We start from the raw sequence: 26,936 nt of genomic DNA on the forward strand, positions 1-26,936 counted from the left end.
TTTGCCCGAAGTAATTCCTGTTTTAGCAGTCATTCATCAGCTAAAAACTGGATGGCTTAAAAATCAGCTTTAGTGCTAAACTGCATGCACTACCTCTACACTAGATTGATTATTCATCTAGATTGAGGAACCTTAGCATGAAAGGAAAGAAAGAGTTTGCAGCACTTGTCAAAATGGGGCTAAGGCTTTGAGTGCAGAGAAATAACCATCTATCATTCTTTAAGCAGCCACAATGATTTCAACATGTATGTATGAAAAACAACTGCATTGTTTTTTATTACACTCAGTGTAGTCTAAATCATAAAATTGCTAATGATTGGATACTGCCAATTCATGCCACTTGTACCTGGTCATCCACTGTGACAACTCACACTTGCAATTTCAGGTTTTCATGGATATAAATCCTCCATTATCAAAAACATTTCAGGCATACACATCAAGGATATTTGCCTGAACTTCAAAAACTGGGGATCATTTCATGAGTGTTTAAGTTGTCAGCCCTAAAAAGTTGTCAGTCTGACAATTTTAAAGGACAAGTCCACCTTCATATACATAAGGATTGAGAGAATGCAGCAATATTAGTAGAACACATCAGTGAAAGTTTGAGGAAAATTGGACAATCCGTTCAAAGGTTACAAATATTTTAAGTATCTGCGCAGTCACTGCTGGAAGAGAAGACTACTACAGTGTATGATGTCACATGCGTACAACTATATAAGGAAAATAAAAAGAGAATTTCACAAAACTTTACTTTTTGAATAAAGTGCACAGTTCTTCGACTTGCTACTGACGTATGTTAGTAATATTATTCCCCCTGCCTTCTGAAAGAGAGAAGTCGAGTGTTCTTTTGGTATGCGAGAAAAATGGAAATATGTTGAATTTTCTTTATTCTTTCTTTATATCGTTGTACTCATGTGACCGTGTACTCATGTGACATCACAAGCTATAGAAGTCTTCTCATCCAGCCGTGACTGAGCAGAAACTTCAAAAATTCATAACTTTTTAACGGATTGTCCGATTTTGCTCAAACTCTCACTGATGTGTTCTACCAAGGAGGTACTAGGCAAGTACCTCCTTGGTTCTACTAATATTGCTGCATTCACTCAACCCACATGTTTATGAAGGTGAACTTGTCCTTTAAGTAAAAACCATGGCTTTGATTGGCTGAGGAGCTCTGGTCACTGATTGTTAATCTGGTAATTGTCGGAGACTGACAACTTTCATGAAATGGTACCCTGGAGACAGACCATATGACGTAACACAGTGCCTTGGAATGATGACCTTTTTTGGATGAATGGCATCACAAACGACTTCCGTGAACTCTTTGTGCACTACTGTGTAAACCCACTGTGTGCTGCACTATACACATAGGCACTTTTTGAAGGCTTTTTTTTTTTTAAACCCATGTAATTTTTTACAGATATGCTTATGCTAGAAATGCGAAACATCGAATTTGGAGTGAAGATTGCATATTTTGCTGTGATGTAAATTTCATGACAAAGCTAGGGCTATTTTTCTTGCAAATTGCCAGATTTTTCAACAGACTGCATAGCTGTTTTCTTGGTCATGATTACACATTCATGTGCCTGAATTATTATAGGCCTGGAAGGCATGACTTTTCTCAAACACAACCTTGACATAAAATCAGAATTCACTCAAAATATCCCTATGGAACACCTCACTATGCACTGCAAACTTTGCTTGAGAAATGGAATTGCATGAGATGCTGTAAATGTTCTGTGGCATATTGTGGTTTAACAATCTGTTTTTGCAGTAGTGTGGTTGAGCAAAGTACGCGAAGTTAGCAAGCTGTCAAGTGAAACCAGCATGCAATGTGCAGAGAAGCCACTGGGATCAGGTCACCTACTGTAAAATCAGAAATTTTTTGCATGTATGAGGCTTTCATGTATTTCGCAAGGAGCCAAGATTCATGAAAGTAACATGCACACGAACGTGTTGTCTACACAATGCATTGTATGTCTGTGGCGATTTGCGAAAAGTTTCATGCCACAAATATTTCTGTTTCACAGTGTCTCATCATGAAGCCATCAGCCCAACTGTGACAGACTTTTGGTCGTAGATGCTAAAATATGATGTATTCAAGCTGACGAATACTGTGTCCCATGTCTCATGCATGTGATATAAGGACGGATCAAATGGTCTGACTGAAAGCTTACAAACCCTTAGCCTCATTGGCCCATTATGGGCAAAGAAAACTACACGTGACTCCCGTCACAAACTCAGCAAAAAACGCAGACAAGACTTTGCTCATAAGACCTGATATCAAGGCCAACCAGTGCTGACTTCTAGTTTGTAAGCACACAACTGATGTTCCACACTGAGCTAATTCTATGTGTGTCATCACAGGTCAATGACACATTGCTCTTATGTCTAATGTTCAGAGCAGTCTCTGCTAGCATTTCTTCGATTGTACATCCACTCCCTTTTTTCTGAATGCAATCAATAAATCTATTTTCAGTGAACGAGAGAGAAATCAGCTTTGCCTCGAAGAGAAGATGAACTCTTGACGCACTCAAGGAAACCATCACGACATCTTGTTCTGAATGTTGCGGCTTTTGGTCCTGTCAATACAGAAGGGGTGGAAGAAAGAGGGTAAAGTACATACTCTCAGTAATATCCACTTCTCTGGACATAGATAACCAGAATACAGCATTTATATAAAAGAACAATGGAAAATTAATATCAAAGTGCCATGATTAAGTGTGTACATTGAACTCTACAAAATATCTGCTGAAAATTTCAGGCAGCTGTTATCTTACTTTGTCATGAAGAATGTTGCAGCATTTGTCAAGTACGGTAATACCACAAACCCATTAATACAATATTCCGCAGACAAGTCACACACCTGAGCAATAAGATACATTGGGGGTTAAAAAGTAATCTCCTCATTATGGGGTAACTTTAGAGGCAGCATTCAAAAACCCAAGAGATCCTGGGGGTAAAAAAAAAATAATCTCCTCATTATATTGTAACTCTCGAGGCAGCATTCCAAAACCAAGAGATCCTACTCACCTGGATAAAGGTTGCAGGCCCACAGGCTTGGTGACTTGCATACTGGCCCTGAATTGTGCATCCACTTTGCTGAACATCCCTCCCGCAAACTACAATGAAGGCGAGTATGTAAACGGTGACATTAGCTTGACATGTAAACTTATCACAGCCAGGCAAATTATGCATTCAGTCTGACAAAGATTTGTAGATATTCCAACATTAACAACATGTAAGAAAATGAATCTCAACACGTTTCGGAGACACATCTTACAAATCTTCAGCACTTTTATATTTGTCAGTCATTTGTGACAAAGGATGATTTCTGCTAATTTTGAAGCCTTAAACACATAGGGATGACAACTGACACACTGAAAACTTGGAAGAGAGGTGTTCTGTCTTCATAATGGGGTGTGCGAATATGAACATTTTTGTATGGCCAAATTGCAAGTTTGTCTCAGCCTGTAAGCTACATCACTATCACATCATGATCATCACCTTAAACTTTCCAGTGGTCAAGTGACATTGCACCTCCTATACAATTAGTCACCCATTAGCATTTCTCGAACAACCATCAGCCGTGGCCATTCTATCTCTGCCTTCATTTCTTCCCACTGGCACTATCAAGGTTGTGCTATCAAGTAACTATAAAACGTACATTGTTTAGATATTGTAGTTCATGGAGAATAAGCACACTCTATACTTTGAATCCAAGGCTGCATTTACCAACTTTCCCCATGTTTGAAATGTGTCTAAATACCCACTATCAAAACGTGTGTGCAAATGCTCTATGGATCGTGTTTCTCAAGTTGTTGAGTTTATCAGCACTGTCGTCAGTCAACTGGGCGGCCTTGTCACTGCACAGCTCCATTGCACGGTTTGACCAAGGAGCTGAGATGTGTAGTTGGCAGTGGTTGGCGTGGGCAGGTCCAAGCTATAAACGCATTTCAAAACGACTTTGCGTTTATGAACTCTACAGAAATGTGTTTCTAGCTCAAACACATTTGCGATTACACTTTCATTAGCATTTCAGAATTGCGTTTCTAACCCAATAATCAAAACAGCTTTGCGGTCATCAACTGCCCAAAACTCCCTGAAAGTTGTTTGGAAACCTTCCTTTTGTGCCAGAAGTGAGCTGATGAATGCATCCAATGTCAACTGTGTTATGCATCCTTCTTGAATTGCCAGCTGCATCATGTAAAAATGGGGTGTTGGAGGGGGGTGGGGTGGGGATGTGAAAACTCACCTCCTTGACTTTGGTCTTCTCCTGCTTCTCTCCTGAGGAGATCCTCATCTTGATCAAGTGCTGGACGAGGAAGTTACTGCGCAGCTGATCTACCAGGACAGAAATCAGGCAAAGATGAATAGCATTCAGCTTCCTTGTACTCAAACAGATGACATAATGACCAAAAAGACTGCAGATGAACATATCCATGAGAGGATTGCATGAGAACATTTTTTATTACTTAGGAAGCTGCTATCTACAATTTCTAACCAAAAATGTATGGCATACAGTTGATACAAAAAAAATTGCGTTTTTATTTTCATGCTAGTTTTATGTTGCATAAAACCCAGAAAAATATCCACACTGAAAAGATTTCCACTTTTAACATTATTTACCTATCTATCGATCTATCTATCTATCTATCTATCTATCTATCTATCTATCTATCTATCTATCCATCTATCGTACAATGTGTACACTGTTTTGTTTTTTTCTTCTGTAAAAGTATGTTTATAGGTGATGGAAACTGATAACGTCTAACCCTTCCTTTCTATGCCCTCCGTGTAATTCTATCCCAGCCAGGCCACATGAAACGTTTGCATTCACTCACCTTCTTCCCTCTGAGTATCTTGGTTGAAGCGCAGAGAGCGTGTGGCGTCCCATTTCTTGCGATGGATTCTGAAAGATCAGTGGTCGGTGTGTCATGGAGAAGAAATGTCAGAAAGTTGCAAATGAAATACTGGCTTTTGGCTGACAAAGCAATATCCCATGGCATGATGTATTAGATATTTTGTTAAATTTGATTTATTTCTTTTTTTGATTCTTTTCTTTTAGCAATATGAGATATGATTGATTGCTGGTCTATTTCATGCGTATCAAGAAACATATGATAAGAAATGTAAGAAAGGCAGAATGCTGGCTTTTGGTTTACACAGAAACATTATATAACATGATACCATATTTTGAACTAAATGAGATATGATTGCTGCTTTGTTTTAAAAGTATTGAAATCATGATTTCGATTGACTTGTATGAAGACATTATCTGCATTGATCAAGGCAAAAGAATGATATGATTGCTGGTTTGTATACAGCCAGGCTTTGAGAAACTGCTCAGGAGTAAGAATGTTTTACATAGGAATCAAGTAAGACCTGCAAATGGTCATAACTTCCCCATTGATGGACTGGTGCTATTTGATGCATACCTGCCAACCCTAAAATTCAGTAAATAGGAATAATTGGTAGAAAACTTGTTCTCATCATCTTGCAAAAAAGTTGCAATTCCCCGAGTCCCAATCTAAATAAAAACTAAACCATCCCTTTAAAAGTCACACAATATCATCCAAAAATAGTAAAAGAAAAAACAAACAAACAAAAACTTACTGGACATTTGAATTAGACTTGGCTGATGCCTGCAGTTAGGGTAAGAAAAAAGAAAGAGACAAAAAATTGCACCATGACTATGAGTAATAGTGACATATATCTAGCACATCATGGAAATTTACTACATATGTACTCATTTCTGCATGTCTGTTGATGAAGATTTGTGTTTTAGCAGGGAGGTGGGAGGTGTCCCACCTCCCTGGTTGAGGGCATAATCTGCCACGCTAATGTCGGAGAACATCAATCATCAGAGAGAGAGAGAGAGAGATGCAAAGCCCTCCCTGATAAAACAGAAACATAATTCTAGAAACTTCACCACATATGGATGCTCAAGCCAATTCTCTCCTGTTACATTTCCAGTCTCAACTCCCTACTCCCCCTTTCCCACTCCTCCCTCTCCCTCCCTCTCTCTCTCTCTCTCTCTCTTCCATCAAACATGCACCAGAAGCTCTCGCACTATGTGAGCTAGTCTAGCTTCTGGACTCTTTTTACTCGTGGCAGTGATTCAGTGTAAGTAACAAGTCATTAGAGGGCGTGACGAGAACTGCGATATGAGAGAAAAACTATGGGGGCTCAGTCTCATGATTGTCGCAATCAGAAAGTTCGCACCGTCTCTTGGTTTGTCACAATTGGCAAAATATCGTACCAAAAAGGGACAGAACCCAGACTACATGTTAGCTTGACTGGGGATACTATAGGCTTGGAGTGTAACAATAATCACTTCAAAGAAAAAAAATAGCTTTGGTTGAACACACTGAACCTCCCCCCCTCCCCCCCCCTCCCCCCCCCCCTCCCCCCCCCCCAAAAAAAAAATAAAATAAAGGGAAGAAGAAAAGATAGAAAATGACCCCATGACCCGACTGATTCAGCAGCGCTGTTGACAGCCATGAGTCAAATTGATTCTGAGCAGACCCTCAATCCACCTAATTTCTTAGGAATCAGATGTGATTCTGGCCAGTACCATCCATAAATCTCACACCCAGACCAAATGTGCCAACCATGCCCCTATTCACACCAGTATGTTATCTACTCTACTTCCTATCAAAATTGGCACAAAAGGGTTCTCTGTACACTGGCCCATAAATAAATGGTACAACTAATTTTGTAGGTAATAGTTGAGATTATCCCGTTGGACATCGATTATCCGGATTCTCTCCGGATGTCAACTGGCTGACATTTCCCCTCCTGTTTTCATGTATTTTCAGTGCCAAATCTCACTCAGAACAAACACATGTTCAACCATTATCGTGCGAGTACATGATGGGACATATTCCAATCATCGTAGCGGACTGTGACTTTTAAAGGGATGGTACAGTATTGGTGGAGATGAGAATTGGGCTTTTAACTTTTTGCAAGATACCAAGAAAACACTTATGATATAGTGCAGAGCATACCATTTTAAGAGGAATTCAAAGTTTATTTGATGAAAATCAGGTTTGAAATGACTGAAACATCCAAAACAAAGTAAAACAAAGCGATCGTAATAATGTGTGGGTCCCACACTTTATTTGAATCGCTCTTTTTTGGATATCTCAGCCATTTCAAAACCAATTTTCATCAAATAAACGTTGAATTCCTCATAGAATTACATGCCCTTTCATATTTCATAAGAGGTTTCTCATTATCTCACCAAAAACTGTTAGAAACCTGAAATTAGGTCTTAACCAAAACTATACGATCCCTTTAACTTTGAAGAGGAAATCCTCCCCCCAAATAAATTAACTTCAAAAGAAAGAGGAAAGTATTCCCTACAGAACAATACAAAAATGACAACAATCGAATAAGATATAAAGGAAGATAGGCCTATAACATTTTTTGAAATTTCATTTTTTCAGAAAACATTTCTTGACCAGTCTTATGAATATTAAAATGAGTGAGTTGATGATGTCATACCCTCACAATTTTTCATGTATATACATGTATGTACAATTGTATTATATGAAATTCTGAAAAATTGCTATTTTTAGCTAATGCAAGTAAACGCATGTTCCAATACCAAGATATATATCAGAGTTAGCATCTGTTCTTTTTTATTTTGGATGGTTTTAAGGCAAGTTTTAGATTTATACAGCTGAAATATGAAATTTTTGTCATTTCTGTATACAAAATGAATACAAAATCATTAGGGGGTCAGACATTGTCAACTTGCTGATTTGATCAATCACAACAACTGGTCAAGATGTGTGTGCCCCAAAAATGTGAAATTTCAATGTCATATCTTCCTTATTTCTTCTCCAATTTTTGTCATTTTTGTATCGTATTGTATGGGTTATTTTCTCCTTCTCTTGAAATCTATTCATTTTTGGGGTGGATTACCTCTTTAAGTCAGTTCGAGATAAGATGTCAATGACTTGTGCCATGCTTGTCACTGGCACTGAGTGCACAGCAGTGGTTACGGTACAATGCAGCGACATTATTCGATGAGTGGAAATATCAATCTCACTGTCGGTCAATATCAATCAAACAAACAATATATAAAGGGATATTTCACTCGAATTTTGTTTCATCCCGTATCAAACTTGAAAGAATGAAACATGACAATGACATGCAGATAATCATAATATTAGTGAATTGGTAATAACATGTGTATACCCTTTAAACCAGTGCAACTGCAATCATATTACTGCCGAAGAAAAGAAGCCGATCTTCCCAATTTTGAAGCTGACACCTGACAACGAAGGAAAAAGTCAAGGAGACACACTGACAGCAAAGGAAGAGAAAGAAAGTAGAAGAACAAAGGAAGGAATCTTTGAAAAGATTGAATTAAGCCCTTTTTACACTTGTGTTTCTTAACCCCGTACTTTCTCTGACCCAGGACTATCAATAGTCCCATACCAATTTTTTTCAGCTTTTTACACTCGCCAATTAGTCCCGTACTAAGCTCTTGTCCGGGGCTAAGGAGAAAATTGACCTTTTTACACTCATATTTCTTAGTGCGGTACTTTCAAAACCACATGAATGTTCATGATTACGCTGTGTATGGTACACGTACACGCACGCACCGGCAGCACTTGATTACCTCATTTCTGATTGGTCAGTGAGGGTCGGACTTCATCTCCATCGCTTAGCCGAGGATTATTTTTTCGTTCTGTTTACACTCACTTGCTTGGCACCGCAACTGCGGTGCTAGCACCGCAATTTGCTGCGGTGCTAACCCTGCTATTTTGGAGGGCCAGATAGTAGTACGGGATTATCGGTGGGGCTAGCCCGCTTTGGCAAAAACGAGTGTAAACAGAAAGTGGGCGAAGGATAGTCCCGTACCAATGGTGGGGCTGAGGCCCCCCCCCCCACCCTTAGCCCCACCGTTGGTATGGGACTAGGCAAAAATTTACAAGTGTAAAAAGCCCTCAAGAGTCCAGCATGTGAAGTGAGGATAACAGGATAAGCAGCACAGCATGCAGAGAGCAGATTACAAGAAAGGAGAAAAGTGATGGTGCATTACTGATTCAACATAATAGGGGGAGAATGGGAACTTGAATTTGAACTAAGAAGAGGTGGGGTAGAGACAAAGTGTGTGTAAAGGGTGGGGGAGGAGGTATGGGGGGAGGGGAGATAAGGGGGATTGATATGAGAAGCTAAAGTACTTGGTATCTGATGACCACATAATGATAAACTTGTGGCTGTCACATTCAAGGAGAGTTGGTTCACACGGGAGCTCTTTGTTTTGAACTTATCCCCTTCCAGGCCCCTCCCCTCAAGAGACAATGCATGCTTGTTACACCACTGAGTGAAAACAGGGTCAGTTTCATGGATAGTATTCATCCTGCCAAATGATGCAATAGAATTCTGGCTCCAGTGTCTTGATGGATGAATATTCCCTTAAGTGAGAAACATGTTATCAACAAGCTTATGACGGTTGCGGAAGAACTTCTTTGATATCTGGCCAATGTTGTCATAGATTGTGGAGTCTGGAACCATAAGAGTGGTTTTAGTTTTTTTTTTTTTCCCCTGTATATAATTTGTAAATATATTAGCATTTCATGATCTCTTGTCTTCCAAATCTAAATATTGTCACTACTGGAATCTAAAAAATTCAATATTCAAAATTCTTAGAAATTTTTTTTTTCAAGCACCACAGATGGTAGAAACAGAAGTGGATCTGCACATACTTGTAGCAGTAGGATAAAGAAACAATCTGCTTTGTTTAGCTTGCAAAAGACTGTCATTTTTAATACACATAGATGGTCTGTGTATTTTCTCTTTTTCTTTCACTCACGTTTGTATTCTCAAACACTATAGGCCTATAATCTTTTGTATCTTTCGTGTCATTACTGGTATGTATAATCTACATGAATTGTATTAACTGGTCTGTTACACTGTAATCTATATATTCTTTGTTTGTTTGTACTCTCATACCCCAAGAAGGGGTCAAAAGTGCAAGTCTGCAAGAATCTTCAGCCTATCAAACGAGGCAGACTCGATCAGAAGAAGAAGAAGAAGAAGAAGAAGAAGAAGAAGAAGAAGAAGGGTCAATAGAATTCTACACAAATTCTGCAATTTCCAAACTCTTGTGCAATCTGTGCATCTCATATTCATTACAATCTCATGAGGTGAACTTCCCCTAATTCTAAAAAAACAGACAAACAAAAACAATGTTGCACACGAAGACCAAGTTTTCAGCTTAAATTGTTAAAGGATTAACATTCTGGCAAACAGAACAGTGACAGAAATACTGTATCATTTGAACCATGAAAGCATTTAACGTCAGCTCACTGTCATGTGTACATAATAACACACAATTGGTATTACATACCAGCATTGACAGTAAATTGATTATCAAAAGTAATATTATCACTGTCAAGCAAAATACTCAGATTCTTCTTTGTTTTACTCTAAGTATTAAGGATCTATGAGGGTTGTCAATGATTAAAATCATAACACTATTAACAGCACTCTCCCTCAAAACATCACATGTGTGGTACCAACAGTTTAACTGGGCTTTTAAATAGGACATTAGCAGTCTGAATTTCTGTAACAGATCATAATGCAGGTGTCTGAAAGAAAGCACAGCCAGTTTATCCACTGACCTGAAGGACTGACCAACTGAATAAAATAATGGAGATTTCCACATTTGCTGCTGCATTCACACAGGATACCTTTACTACCATCACAAACACAAGTCTGCCAACATTCCCACATCCAAATCAGGAAGATTCCACACAGCAATCAGGGAGATATCTGTGTGTCACATTCAGTGCAATGGGCAAAAATGATTTCCAAATCAAGGAGATTTTAACATTCTCTTATTTAGACATGAAGAGATTTTGACATTTTCAGGGAGACTACAGCAGAATCAGGGAGGCTTGGCAGCTCTGCAAACAGCAGTGTTTCTCCTATGTGAACAGACCCCATAGATTCCCCTAAGGGGGTCAATGAACCTGTCATCAGGCAGTAAAAGTCAATGCCACAGAATCTTGCGGCCAGGCCTGGGAACATTCCCCAAGTGTGATGGCCCATTCATAATCAGCCATTGTTTACACTCTAATTAGCCCAGGGATTGGGTGGGGATTACAGAGGAGCTCAGGATGTTTGTTAGAAGTTTTGTTTACACTACAGTGCAGCATTTCCTCCCCCATCAACTCTCTCCTTCTCCTTTCTCACTGCGTTCTCATAATAGTGGGTAGTTGACTGATCACATGTTTATTTGCTATGCTATGATTGGGTTGCAGGTTGAAGTCAGCTCCAACCTGTGCTTCAGTAAACATTATGATGGGAGGGGTTTTTGCTACACTTGTCTTTCTTGTAGCTTTAAAGGCATTATCTACCATTTGAAGATAAAACAAAAACCTAGCTGTAACTCTTCAAAATACAGTAGTTCGAAAATGTGAGTAAAACTTAAAAGATAGAAGCAACCTCTGTAAAAATGCTGATTAGTATAAATGATGTTTAAATGTTAAAAATGATGTGAAAAATAGTTATAATGAAATTGTTTCTATAATAAACCATCTACAGTTACGGTGTATTGAGAAAAATAGTGATATCTCACTTTATTGCAAATTTTTATATGGTAGGATGTTTCATGATACAACTGACCTACACATGCTTTTGTAGGCTATGCATGAAATGAAATAACTAGAACATTTTTAAATCACTGCTCCCAATGGTAAACAGTAGGACCTACTGCACCTTTAATATCTTGTGGTTTTCTTTCACCTGTATGCACTCAATAATATGAAACCTCTGCCTCCTTTACTTCCCTCCATCACACATCAAAGATTGCATTGAAAATTTTTTTTTTTTGGGGGGGGGGGGGGGGGGGTGGGGAGAGGGGTGGGGTCAGGTCTTAAGGGGAAAATGGTCATCCCGAAAAATTACATTATCAACACAAAACAATGCAAAACATGATACTACTCCAAACCACTGCAGATATCGAAATGTCCTTTCAATATTGGCATGTTCCCTGATATCTAAAATTACTCTGGGAATCATTTCAAAGGTACTGTTTACCATCAAGAGTAGTAATTTAAAAAAATGTTCAAGATATCACATTTGATGCATGTGGGTAGGTCAGTTGTATCACAAAACATCCTACCATATAAAAATTTTGCAATAAAGTGTAAAATACAAGGAAACATCATTTGCATCAAGATTCCATTGCAGATAATATGCATGGGCGGTATACAAGTTCTAAAGGAACATTTCCCAATGGCTCTCTGAAGTGCCTGTCAACAGTAACAAGCATGACCTACTGCACGTAAGAGCATGAAGAGTGCATTTATGTGCAAGCCATATTTGGACAAGATGCGCATGACAGACAGGCCAGTGGGCTGGGACAACGAACCTCATTAGATCCAGCGGCGGTGCCAAAGTTGCCTTGTCTTTTTTTCATGGACTCATGCGGATAGTGAACACAAGAGGGCGACATGGCAACATAAAAGGCCAATACTGACACAAAAAAAAGGACAAGAGCATTGTCTAATCACACACATACAGAGTGAAGTCCACTGTTACTTGGTAAGGCATACCAAGGAGGTTTGAGAAATGGAGTAACAACAGTCTCATTCCCTTTGATCCCATGTTTCATGCCGCCACTCAGAAATATTTGAAGTATGTGCTAAACTGGAGCTGCCTCACAGATAGGAAGACAACTGATTCATGTGGCATTGCATCATGACTAGTCACTCTCAAAGGAAGATATGTCTTTATGATGGTAATTACTTTTCGCCGTCCCTTCTTATAAAATTAAGCAATACATATATGTACAGACACGGGGATGTGTGAATAAAAATTTTTCAAAAATTGATGAAATAGAAATCAAAATTACTCGAATTTACATGACTTTACACTAATCTAACATATAAATTAATAAAGAGCTATATTTGAAAATTATACCATTTCAGTTTCATTTGTCGGAAGTGATCGGAAAGATGATAAAATCGGCTTTGTAGTGAGGGTACAGTTTCAAATATTTTCACGACATACAGCTCAGGTTTACATTTTTGCACATGAACCTGGACGGGATTTACTTTTGTTTTATACGCTTTATCATTAAGTAAACATTCATTCTATTTAACAAATAAACAAGCAGAATATAGCCGATATTATGTTAGAGTTTAAAATGAATCTTCAAATTGCTCAAAAAGACTGTGGCATGGAACCCCGGTCATCAAAGGCACAAGAGCACCTGTGGAATTCTTTTGCACATCAATAGAAAAAATGACAGCTGTTTGAATAATTACAGCCAGTTGGAACTCCATCTCTTTAACCTCCTTGGGCATACCAACACTCCCTAGTCTCCGTGCCGACATACATTTTACATAGTCTGCCCTCTATAGGTAGGATGTATGTAACCTCTGGCATTAACCCATCTTGCCCAAGACACCACATGTTTAGGGCTTGGTGCTATATCTCTGCAGTAAAACAGAAATATATCCCTCATTGATTGTTACCCTTTTATACTGCTCATGTCTATAGCTTGCTTCTTAAGTGAGCTAACTTTGGCTCATACTAAATCGCACACTGCCATCCAAGGTTACATGCGAGACCAGGGGGGCATTTCATGAAGGAACTTGTCGGATAAAATATCTGACAAGTCAATTATACCCGACAAGTTTTGAGAAATTCTTTGGTCTGATTGGCTGATTTTTCTGAACTTGTCGGATATAATTGACTTGTCGGACATTTTATCCGACAAGTTCCTTCATGAAACGCCCCCCAGGGGGGCATTTCATGAAGGAACTTGTCGGATAAAATATCTGACAAGTCAATTATATCCGACAAGTTTTGAGAAATCCTTTAGTCTGATTGGCTGATTTCTCTGAACTTGTCGGATATAATTGACTTGTCGGACATTTTATCCGACAAGTTCCTTCATGAAATGCCCCCCAGATCTATCTATTCTTATTTTCTTTCTGAATATGTGCTGAGTTCAATGTAAAAATTTCAAGCTATCTTTCTTCAATATAACATGCAGTGAAGTCATAGGTGTCTTAAAGTAAATTCATCTTGTGATGATTAGATAATAATTTCTGCAGCAAAATTCCCCCATGACATCATGGGTCAAAGGTCACCTAAAACCTGAATTTTGGGTACAGTACCATGTTGAGGGGTGAGAGTGTAGGTGTGTGTTTCAAAAACTCACCAAATTATGCATCAAATGAACAGAAAATAATCCCATGAACACAAGAGTATGACATAAAGAAATTAAGAAAACAACAATATGAGCCAGCACTACAACAGCCAAACATCCAACTGTTGTATTAGATTTAACGTCTTTATGTCACAGCTTTGTTTACTCAAATAACTCATCTCTGTCACCAATCTGAAGTCAACACTGTAAAGCAAACATGAAATATTCCCGGCATAAAATTTTGGGAATTGCCACTGGCATCAAATGCATATAGTGTCAACAAGAAATTTTGTGTGCATTTTGAGTTTGTGAATCTTGGCTCTCGCAAAATTTGCGAAATTGAAATGCACATGAACACTTCTGGTTTTACAGTAAGATTTCTTATATGTGAAATGTCACCACAAAATCCTGATCATAAAAGTCAATGCTCATTTTCTTTTCCTTTTTTTTTTTCTTTTTGGGGGTATTATTCAATTCAACAGGCTCTAAGCTTTCCAACGTTCTACTTCTGTAATGAAAAGCATGTATCACATATGGAAAGGAAGACAACTATCTCAGGGACATAGTTTTGAAAAAATAGGCTTAGAAAGTGAGAGTGCTGTCAAGCACGTACGCATATTTGCAGACCACAGCAACAAGCATGCAAGCATGTAAAAGATCTCTGAAAAAGAAAGCTGCTAAGAAAGCTGAAAAAAAAAAATGTATGTGTCTTTCCTAGGAAATATGATCTAGTGTTTGATATGTAAATTAATTTAAAACATAGAATTCCTTATGATTTTCCTCTCTGGAAAGTACAGTTGAACCTCTCGTATCCGGACAAGTCGGGACCGGGGCTCATCCGGATAAGGGATTTGGCCGGATACGGGAGACTCAATGCTTTATACATGTACATATACATACACATGTACTGATGTAGCCCATTGCAGTACCACATGTAGTAATGTGTATACTGCAATCTTTTCATTGTTACATTTGGGGATGTTTCGGGATGTTGAAATGTCTGAAGGTAAGCAATTTGGAAGGAAATTTGATGCAATGTATGTTAATCATGTTGGAAGTAATATGTAATTCATGTGTGTTTGGGTAGGAGTTCTCAAGGAGTTGGGAATCCCCCTTTCTTCCCGTAATTATTAAAAAAAAAAAAATCACGGCGAGATTGCGTCCGGATAATAGAGAGATCCGGATAAAGGGAGGCCGGATAATAGAGGTTCAACTGTATGATAAATCCCATTAATCACAAATCTTGACTATACGATTTGAGGTGCACTTGGAGTTGTGTTCAGCAGGTCTTTTTTTTTTTTTCCAAGTACTGGTACATATTCAAAAATTATACCAATGGCCAACTTTCTTGCAAGTGCAGAAAAAATGCTTCCAAGCAAACCGTAAATTGCCCATATTTCCAGATCCCCTTAGACATAAGAATTATGTCACGTGGTAGTTGGGATATTCAAATTTTGAAATGTCAGCCAGTGTGTATTTTCATGATGTACACCAAAGCCACTCATATTCTTGTTTTCCTGATTTTATATCTTGCTACTCTACTTTATCAGGGCATCATGGTGACAGGTCACACTATCTTCAACTTCAAAATCTCTGCAGAGTAATTCTAATTCCTTCATTATCATGTCATGAATGCAATTTGAAAACTAAATATGGAATTACATAAAAGACAAAAACCGGAACTACGTGTATAGAGTATATTGATGTATCTCACTGTTGTAAGGGTTTAGATTTTTAGGCTGAATTGACAACTTCAAAATTGGCCAACCAGAAAAGGTTTAATGTCGTAACCTTACAATGATATTGAGCGGAAATCCAGGCTGCTCTTGGCTATTGCTACATAGAAGCTGCTAGCATTATCTGATACAGTCAAACCTGTCTTAGCGACCACCTGTCTATAGTGGCTACCTGTCCTATATGACCATTAAAAACAATTCCCTCCGAGAGAAAAAGCATGCTAAAGAACCCGCTTATAGCGGCCTCCTGTCTATAACGGCCACTTTTTTCGTCTTCCTTGGGGGCCGCTGTGAACAGGTTTCACTGTCTTACAAAATATAAATCTTTCATTCTTAGACAACACAATGAGAGGCCTCATGAAGTTTCTGTTCAGGTATATTTCTTATTTCAAATTCGTACAATATTATCAACGACAAAAAGAAAGAAAGAAAAGCTTTACGTGCATCGTGTGATGTGACATACCTGCTTATCCCTTCCCACAATGCTTTTGCTGGACTGTTTCCTGCGAATGGGTTGTCTCCTTCCTCTCCCTGTGAGTAAAAAACAACACAAAAACACCAAACAAATATAACAGAAACAAACAAAAAACAAAAGCAAAATTGCTACATTGTAGTCTCAGCACAGTGATATCACGTATGCGAGAGAGAGAGGTAGAAAAAATGAAATATTCAGCTGAAGTGATTTGTGGTCGACTATGAAGAATCTTTTGCAAGGATGAGTACTGACCCCAGAAAAGGAACCACTTCTTGGACATTTCAATCACTCTGAAATGACTAATGAATTAGACCTGTTAAACTCTTTATGTGCTGCATTATAAACCCCCAGTGTGCCACATTATTCTGAGACTGCAACGCAGGCGTGCTTAATTGGAAAAACTTATTATATATAAGCAAAGTTCTGTTGTAGAGAAAATTCCAAGCATTGCTTTGATGTCAATCTACTGACAAGTCTATGATTACTTCTCTTTCAAATGATCAGCAGCTACACTATTGTCCAGGCATGACTTTGCACTTAAACTAATGAGAGAAACCTACAATTTACTAGAAAATCCAAAAGGGAGCACTACTTGATATCCAGTCACCACATAATGCAAGACACGTGTGCAAGGAATGGGATCGCAAGTGAAGCTTCTATTTTATTGCGGCATCTGGCAATTTATCGAGTGGTTCGGGCAGGTTCATGCGTTTGACCAAATTATGCAAACTTGGCACGCCGTCGACTGAGCAGTGGGTGCGAGCGTCGCACATAAAGAATTAATAGGACCAGCAATCCAGGTGACGGGGAGAAATCACCAGACCTCAAGCCTCAGGCCATCCAATCATGGATTTCAAGTACTCTTCGTACAATGGGAGGTTTGTTTGGAAACAAAGTTTAGACTTTGAATCTCCTTGCCACACACTTGTACATCTCATTTCTATGACAATGACGTTCACCAATAAATAAATACATAGATGAATAACATTTATACATGTATGTAATCTTTTATCTTAAAAACACAGTTATGGATATCTTGACAGTACCACATAGAATGTACATGCTGTGTATTAAAATGAAGGTTTTCAAAGATATGTGGTACAACTATAATCATATTATATAATCATAATTTCATTTATCATCTCATTGTTCTTTGAAAGAAATGTACTGATGATATGCATAATGTAGAACACTTGGACACAATATATTAGAGTGCACAACAATAAAAACAACAAAAGCAAGCAGATGCACTGTTGCAAAATTAAATTTCATTGAGTTGGTAGATTATAGATAGTGAGATAAAAAGTGGAACAAGGGAGCCCAATGAAAAGGAGTGTTTGCTGGGACATAATCACACTGAAAAATGTCTGTCACTGCAACTTCAGAAATGTAACAAAACAGCTGAACATAGGGCTACTCTGCTAACCTTTGACCTGTTCTTCATCATCTCCCACTTCATCATCTGAACTGTCCCAGTCGTCAGTGGAGGATGCCATTGGTTCTGGCTGAACATCAATCTACACAATGAAAAAAGCGCAAGTACGGTAGGACCTTGATTATTCGGCCATTGATTATCCAGATTCTCTGTTATCCGGGTGTTGACTGGCTGACATATCTTTTTACGTTTGCACGCATTTTCAGTACCAATCTCACTCATAACAAACACAAGTTCAACCATTATCGTGCGAATAAACGGCGGGACACATTCCAATCATTGCAGCAGACTGTAACTTTTAAGTCAGTTCGTGAGACGATGTCAACTACTGGTGCCACGCTTGTCACTAGCACTGAGTGTACAGCATTGGTTACTGTACAATGCAGCGGCAGTATTTGACGAGTCGCAATATTAATCCCATTATCAGTCAATATCAATCAAACAAACAATACATGAAGGGATATTATACATATATTTTGTTTCATTTCGGTATCAATTAATAAAGTATGAAACATGACAATGTCATGCAGATAATCATTGTCTTGGTGAATTGGTAATAACGTGTGCACCCCAAGCATAATATGCTAGAAACTTATCCAAACAAATTGATTATCCTGATGCCCGCCGGTCCCCAAGTGGCCGGATAATTAAAGCCCTACTGCATATGATTATCCAGGTATGTATGTCCAGCTTATACATGTGTGTGGGTCTTTCTATGCCACATATGAGTTGTAACTGTAGATGACAATGCATTAGATCATAGCTGGATGAAAAGCAGAGAGGTCATAAGGATGCGGCTAAATGACTTAGTGGCTTTGTCATTGGCGTTCTTTTAACAAAAGGGGGAGGGGGAAGGAAGATCTAATCACAGATGAAGACTCTTGTAAACATGACTGACATAAATATCAGTCATGCAAATGAACACTTGTAAAAAGCGACAAAGAAAAAAAACAATGAAGGTAGCTTCATATTGAGGCAATATCTAAAGAATAATATGTTAACACTTACATGTTTTGCGAATGGCATGGTATCATCAGGAAATATATTGTGCAGTTGGCCCTTGACCCCGAGTCCTTCATCAATGACCCCACTCAGAGCCTCGTCAGCACTGAAGATGTTGGCATCAGACCATCTGTACAAGATATTTGAGGGTATGAAAGATTTGGCTGACATAGGTAAATATACATGTATCATAAAATTTAGACATCATCTTCCTCAAAAAGGAAGAATTTAAATTTAAACAGACAGGAATAGTACCAGAAGTATGCAAATTTACATCACAATTAACAGCAAGTCTCTACCTGTTACAATCTGTAGATCCTTTTAATGTAAATGCAGCATTATACAAACTACAGAGATTGGAGATGGATCAGGTTCGTCCACAACTTGAGATCTTAGCATGCTGCATGAGAAAAGTTCTCAATGCATAGTGTACTTGAATCTATGTGAGCAAAGTCTTTTGCACTTCTGGTTCATTAGGGTTCAGACCCTGGGAGCTCCTGAGTCCTAGATGCTCTCTGGTGCTACTTTAGCCTTTACTTCTAAACACTAGATCATGGATAATGAGCTGAAATTAAAGGACAAGAACTTTCTAGCCAAATTCAAGTAGGTTTGAGAACACAGCTGAGTCATTGGTAAACCTTTTTTGTTTTGCGAATGTTGTCACATATTTGCTTGGCAGTAACTGAGTTAGAATGTCATGCATCCTTTAGGATGTGGCATAAAATAATTTATGGAGCAGCCTGTGCACATGACTACATCATAATCTTATCCTTCATGATAACAATCTGCATACACATACACACATGCTCTCAAATTAATACTACAAGGGCACATGCACACTTGCACACTTGCATCACTGCTGAAGCCCATGATTCCACCTGCTCAAAATGTGCTGAGAAAATTGTGGAGATATTTTCATAGGCTATAGAATTCATACTGGGCAAAAGTAGTGTGAAATACACGAAAATTAATGCACCATGAAAACTTATGCGTTTACCGTACAATATAAACAAAAACAAAATTCAACCAAGTGCTTTCATTTCAAAGGCTTTATATTTCCAAATGTATATTAACTCATATCATGAATGCTAAAACAGAGCAAAACTCTGTATAAAAGAGACTTTTGACTGACTTCTCACTGATTGGCTGTAAGGACGGAGCACAGATGACATCTCGTCTCTCCAAGAGTGTCTCAAGGATCCTGGTCTCTTGGCTGTGTCTGGATGGATCTGACTTGTCCAGACCCGAGAACGTCACCACGTGGTCCTTGCTTTCACAGCCCTGGAGAGTCGGGTGGGCAGGGGGAATACAGTTACTCTAAAAGGTGGATATTTTCACACTCGGCCGGGTTAGATGAGTTTTGCACGTTTTTAATCCCGCAGAAGCAGGATATTCCTTACTAGAACATAAGATATGCAAAAATATTCACATGCTTTTATTTTTGCACTAGTTTCTGGTTGCGTGAAAGGCGTGAAAATTTCCACACCACGAAAATTTCTAACTTTTACAGTACTCTGAAACCAGAAACATCTGCCAACTGAAGCAGATGGCTGTTTTCGAAGCATAAAACTTTTGCAAAATGGCGACTCGCATTCAATGCGTATAGCGGAGATGAAAACCTTCATGTGCATTTAACTTTCACTATTCTTGGCTCCTTGCAAACTTTGCGAAAATTTCATGGACACAAAAATGTCTTGTTTTACAGTAACAAACATTCACATTGGAAACGTATGTGCATAGGGGTGTGAGTACCAACATACAAGAATGGAGAGAAGGAATAGTTTTGAAACTTTCATAAAGTTACAATCATTTCTAATTTTCTCTCTTGCCCTCACAATGGAAAACAAACTGCCTGAGAACAGTAAAATTATTGTCATATTATATAACACACCCTCAAGAAATAAAAGGTATTCTCCTATCAGAGCTGATTCAATTTGCCGGGACAAAACTGCCAAAGCATTCAGTGTATCCTCCCTCAATCAGACAAATCAAAGTCACAGATATACATTGTATGTGATAACTGGGTCTACCAGACTCCAAAATTATCACAACTTGCTGAAGATCGTTTTATGCTCTGAAGTATGAGAGAAATGTGTACAGTAAACAATAACAAGTTACGACAGTTGTTTTAAGCTACTGAAATCCTCGCATCTGATTGGCTGAGAGCAAAATTGTCATAGAAATGTGGCAGTTGTTACTGATAACAAGTTTTACGAAACAGGACCCAAATCTTGATTGAATTACTATTTGTGGAATGAACAGGCAGGCGTAGCGCAGGCACAATAGCCTCGGTGTCAAATAGATAAAACAAAATCTCACAAAAATGTCTGTGACCTCCTCATTCGCAAAAATATCTGTATGCGAAAATAACGACTTTTACAGCATGTGCCACTCACAGTGGACTGCTCCAGGGGGTCAAAGCGGTAGGCGGGCTGGTCACAGCATGGGTAGGAACCAACCACTGTCGCCTTCAGGCTACCCTGGTCAGCAGACTTCACAAAGACGGGAGTCTTGGGGTGCAGCCGGCACTGGCCCAGCTCAGAGCACTGGAATACCTGCAACGTGAGTGTAAAGGGGGACCAATCTGTCATTGCCATGGTCATATTAACCCATTCCTCCCGAAATTCTCCAAGTCCCCCAAAACAAGATTCTTTTATTATATCAGTTGATGTAACGGGAACCTGGAATACTAGGTTCCCATAAGGAATGGGTTGAAACAATGTCCACATTGGTACTGGGTGTGGAGATAACAATCACTTTGACAGGTTCGTGAACACTTTGTGGCAGATGTAACAGTACAAATCATTGCTGGGGGACGAAGATAAATGTTCATTTGCTTTTAACCTTTTGACATGTAAACACAAAACTGTGAATTCATACTTAACCCTTATGTCAGGAATAGATATTTCTGCTGTAAAATCTCAATGAGACAGTCATTTCAATCTGCAAACTGATGAACATTCATGAATTCACACACATATTCTCTATCTCTAAGAAAAATGACAAGCCTTCATTCTTGATTGCTCTGCATATTCTCAGGCACAGAGACCTTTTACTGAGAGAGAGACGTTTTTGCAGAGATATTTTACTGATGACAAAGATATGATATCTGACCTGTTTGCATCTGGAACACTTGAGAACATTGACTTGTCCCCACAGCCTCCAGTAGACATCTCTCCAGGATTTGAGTTCAGTGTGAAGTGAGATGAGGTAGTCATTCACATCCCATGAGGTCATCCTAAATATACACACACACACACACACAGACGGACATGGCAAAAAAGTGGAAAACCAAGACATTGTAACTAATCAACACCACAACGTGCCATCTATGTGTTTTTTCATTTTTCTTTTTTTCTTTTTTACAAGGCAAGATTTCTGTCAGCAATCAGCAGGTATATGACACCCTTACATGAAACAATGAATCAAAGGGGCCAATTAGTATTTTTCTTTCTCACAGTCTGTCCAAGCTTCAAGCAACATCCTTGCTGGAAGAAGACTGACATAATCTGGTTGAAATATAAGAAATAGAATATATAACATTTCAGACTATACTTAAAGAGTTTAAAAGAACTTTATTCATTAGAGAATGATATATATGGATATTTGAACAGACATTCACTTCATATTGCAAAAGGGTATAAAACATAGCAACTCATAGATGTTTTAAGATCTGTACTTAACATTCTATATCATTCTGTCCCGTGTTTAGTGTATAGGAAATGACATAGAAGGTATGTTATCTTCTACCACCATACTGCCTTCCGCTTACCTCTGATGGTGATACACCAGTCTCCCTGTGCGGTCAATGCTGAGCCTGGCCAAATAATCATGATAATTGGTACGTTTGTATTCATTCACAAGGAAAAGAAGAAATTACGCGGTGCATAATATATGTCCCCGCCGAAGTAGCATTTAGTAGCAAAATGTACAATATAGGTAAAAAGATCAAGGTCAAAGGTCAAAGAAGTCAAAGGTCAAAATTCTATGTAGAAGTTTTGAAGCCCTCACCTAGTGCCATCACATAAAGCAAACGGAATCGAAATCGGGTTAGAAATGGCGAAGGAGTAGCATTTTGTAGCCAATGTACAATATAGGTAAAAAATCAAGGTCAAAGGTCAAAGAAGTCAAAGGTCAAAATTCTGTGTAGAAGTTTTGAAGCCCTCACCTAGTGCCATCACATAAAGCAAACGGAATCGAAATCGGGTTAGAAATGGCGAATGAGTAGCATTTGGCAGCAAAATGTACAATACAGGTCAAAAATTATGGTCAGAGGTCAAAGAAGTCCAAGGTCAAAATTCTGTGTAGAAGTTTTGAAGCCCTCACCTAGTGCCATCACTTAAAGCAAACGGAATTGAAATCGGATTACAAATGGCGAAGGAGTAGCATTTTGTAGCAAAATGTACAATATAGGTCAAAAATCAAGGTCAAAGGTCAAAGAAGTCAAAGGTCAAAATTCTGTGTAGAAGTTTTGAAGCCCTCACCTAGTGCCATCACATAAAGCAAACGGAATCAAAATCGGGTTAGAAATGGCGAAGGAGTAGCATTTTGTAGGCAATGTATAATATAGGTCAAAAATCAAGATCAAAGGTCAAAGAAGTCAAAGGTCAAAATTCTGTGTAGAAGTTTTGAAGCCCTCACCTAGTGCCATCATATAAAGCAAACGGAATCAAAATCGGGTTAGAAATGGCGAAGGAGTAGCATTTTGAAGCAAAATGTACAATATAGGTCAAAGGTCAAGGTCAAAGGTCACAACTGAAATTCTGTATAGAAGTTTCAAAGCTCCCATGTAGTGCTATCATATAAAGCAAACAGAATCAAAATCGGGTTAGAAATGGCGAAGGAGTAGCATTTTGAACATTTTGATCACACACGGACGCACAGACGGACGGACAGACGGACAGACGGACGCACGGACACACACACGTACGGAGCCCGTTTCATAGTCCCCTGCTCGAACTCGTTCGGCGGGGACAATAAGTATGGAGCTGGAGGGTATACTCATTACTCTGCTCACTAATGACAGAAAGGATCAGCAAGCACAACTACGTAATAATCTATACAGCTAGACACTGTTCTTTTCCTCCCTTTCCCATAAGACATATCTCTCACTTGCACATATATACATTTCATATTGATATTCATAATAAATTTTATGTTCACCGCTTACAACATGCAGTGCGGAAATTTCAAATACTTCATACTTATAAACAGATATACACAAAATCCAACAGATAAAAATTACTACTGTCACAACAAAATGTCTTAATAAACTTGTTTGCCCAAAAAGATTTAAGAACACATACTTCTTGTGTGTGCCAGTTTTAACATGAGAAATTGAAAGTATTGGCATCCATACTGATTATGAAGAGGGTACTTTGGCATGCCAGTAGGACACAAAGTGAGATGCACTACTGAAAGTCAAGCAAACCAGAGCATTTGTGCACTTCAGTCCCAACATTTACAAATTTCTTGTTTTAACCCTAACTGCACTGGGGGGGGGGGGGGGGGGGGGGGCCTCGGAGGCCCCCCCCTCGAAATTTCGCACAATTACTCTGCAACACGCAATGCTCTCGCCGTGATGCTCCATGACTTTTTTCTTTTGAGTTTCCTGCACATTTTGACACCAAATTTGTGACGCCTGGGGGTACGGTTCTGAAGTTACATGACTTTTTGTATATGCACGTGAGGCCAAAAATGGCTAAAAAATGTGATTTTGTGTACAAAGTCAATGCAAATTGAGTTTTTTCACATGGTTCATATAAATATGCTTATTTTTACTCTCAATGGCTAAAATTAGTTTGTTTTAGGAGTATTATGCTTCAAAGAGTGTCTGTGACAAATTTTGTTACAAAAAACAACAAAAACAAAAGGTCGAAAAAACAAAGAAATACATAAGAAATTCATGAAACAATAAAATAAATAAGAAATTAATTTTGATACCGAATTTTTTTTCGAGCACATTTGCTAAGAATGCCACAAAGAATAATCATACCAAAAATGAGCACTTTTGGAGCTTTATTTACTGATTTAGATGAAAGATTCTGATTTCTCACATAAATTATCATAATTAATCAAAATAAAATAAAAGAAGACTATTTTCTAAAATTTAAAAACACGATCTTGTAGATTACATCGCACACTACCATTGTGCAAAGTTCCGTGGCGATCGCGCGATCCACAGCCGAGATCTTAGGGGGGGGGGGGGGGGGCCCTTGAGGCCCCCCCAGTCTTTCGAGCTACCCAAATAGCCCAGTCTTTTTAGGGTTAAGTTACTGCATGCATTGAGAGCAACTTCCTAACTTGGATGAATTTTCATTTGATGCAAACCCTTTCTGCACCAGGGACTTTGGACAGTGTGTATAACATTATGGTCTTTTCATTTGAATTGATGAAATTTTTCCACCAGTTCTTTTTTATTGCAACTGATTGACCAAGTGCCCTATATCGATGTAAGTAAGCACTGAATTAATCAGTGTTTTAGCAGTAGCCGTGACAAAAGAAATCATGGGCACACATACAGTACTGGAGCAGGATTGAACCTACGACCTCTATTCTACGTCGACATAGGGCAAATCTGTCAATCAGTTACAATTATGGAGTTTTCTGTGCCAACTGTCACTCAAAGAACACAAGGGGTTAAAGACATGGTGAAGAGTAAATTTTTCATGTCTCCTGGATGGAGATTGTTGTAGTTAGGAGTACATACCTGCTTGGAAGACACTTCAGCAAGCTCTGTGATTCTCTGGTAAGCAGTCTCTTACAGTGCTGGCATCTGGGGAGAGTGAATGGCAACGAGTTACACTAAATTAGGGTTCAGATTGATCACTTTGTATAACTGTTAAGAGGAGCATATAATATTAAAAAAGACAGTGTTGAGAACAAAGAGTACACCAATCTGCATTGGGAGATGAACATCTACAAATATGAATCTAAATATACAGAGGGTAATCAATATCCATCAATAAAACAGCATCACATTAGATGCAGCTCTACTCAGTAGATGTTGTAAGATATTTGTGATTCACTGGGCAATGAAATCAGACACCACATTATAGAAAAGAAAATCTACACCCAAATAACAATATCCTAGGTCAATACAGTTATTCATTATGCAAAATATTTCATCGTTTCATGTGAAATCACAGGCAACATTCCTACTTTTAACTCATTTTGATCTTCAATAAAAAACAACCTGACAGAACATATCATAGCACTGAAAAAGAATCACCAAGAATTTCATGCAAACAAATGGTAAGCTCTTCAATTCCTAGTTTCAAGGCTAAAATTTCTCATGTATTGTACTGTTCATTATTATACATGTATTTGTTAAGTTAAATGAAGGAACATGTGGATTGTGGAAACAAACTTTGGAAAAAAAAATCCTTGATAAAACCTGTCATAAAATGCTCAAAATGGGAGAGGCTCTTTGAATGTTACACAGGTGTAAGGGAGAATTAACAAATTGTATATTTTTTTTTTTCAGTGTATCACTCTCAACTACAAAAACGAATGTTAAATGTGTCATAAAAAAAAAGCAAGTATGGTCAAAATTCTACCAGAATGATAAGAAGCCAAAGCATAGCAGCATTTCTGCTGAACTTACTTGTACATTGTTGCAGACACATTGGAAGGATCAAAGAGTTGCTCGATCTTTTTGATGAACAATTTGCTGCAAAGGAAAATGGAATACAATCGTTTATCATACTGCCGTGCAAAAATGTCACCTTCATTTTGAATTTTCTATTTTTTGATTAAAAGCCATTGCGAGTACAAAATCCTTTGAAGTGATACCTTTGAACTTGAAAAGGGGCAACACCCCTATCTTTCAGATCGGTCATTCATTGGAGGTCTCATATATGAAAGAAGCACACACAAATAAATTCTGGCTGAAAGTCAAGTCTGTGTTAAATCAATGAATACGATAATGATTAACCCATTGAGGACGAGTCCCGAGTATACTCTGGCAGGTGTCTATGGGAAATGCATGATGTAGCGAAATCTGTCCGTCCTCAAGGGGTTAATCCGTGCAAAGCCACCAGCACGTGCTGAGAAATGGTAGCAACCATGTGTACTGTGCCAAATGTGAGAAGCTGTGAGACA

General features: G+C 38.5%; 1 protein-coding gene across 1 annotated transcript in view; it reads right to left on the reverse strand.

The window, feature by feature from the left end:
• Positions 1 to 2,545: 2,545 nt before the first annotated feature.
• The window catches only part of LOC139708411 (SANT and BTB domain regulator of class switch recombination-like), a 32,043-nt gene continuing 7,652 nt past the window's right edge, over positions 2,546 to 26,936 (reverse strand). The window contains exons 9-22 of the mRNA XM_071620362.1: positions 26,440 to 26,505; positions 25,543 to 25,608; positions 22,606 to 22,650; positions 21,948 to 22,071; positions 21,230 to 21,388; positions 19,966 to 20,114; positions 18,840 to 18,963; positions 17,823 to 17,913; positions 16,385 to 16,452; positions 5,617 to 5,645; positions 4,845 to 4,912; positions 4,256 to 4,344; positions 3,034 to 3,122; positions 2,546 to 2,582 (exon numbers count right to left, since the gene is read on the reverse strand). Of these exons, the coding sequence (XP_071476463.1) occupies positions 2,546 to 2,582; positions 3,034 to 3,122; positions 4,256 to 4,344; positions 4,845 to 4,912; positions 5,617 to 5,645; positions 16,385 to 16,452; positions 17,823 to 17,913; positions 18,840 to 18,963; positions 19,966 to 20,114; positions 21,230 to 21,388; positions 21,948 to 22,071; positions 22,606 to 22,650; positions 25,543 to 25,608; positions 26,440 to 26,505 (1,204 nt within the window). The remainder of the gene's footprint in view (positions 2,583 to 3,033; positions 3,123 to 4,255; positions 4,345 to 4,844; positions 4,913 to 5,616; positions 5,646 to 16,384; positions 16,453 to 17,822; positions 17,914 to 18,839; positions 18,964 to 19,965; positions 20,115 to 21,229; positions 21,389 to 21,947; positions 22,072 to 22,605; positions 22,651 to 25,542; positions 25,609 to 26,439; positions 26,506 to 26,936) is intronic.

The sequence above is a fragment of the Diadema antillarum genome, unplaced genomic scaffold (genome assembly GCF_040938485.1).
Source record: "Diadema antillarum isolate AM-2024a unplaced genomic scaffold, OU_Dant_1.0 seq00001334_RagTag, whole genome shotgun sequence".
NCBI classification, from domain to species: Eukaryota; Metazoa; Echinodermata; class Echinoidea; order Diadematoida; family Diadematidae; genus Diadema; species Diadema antillarum.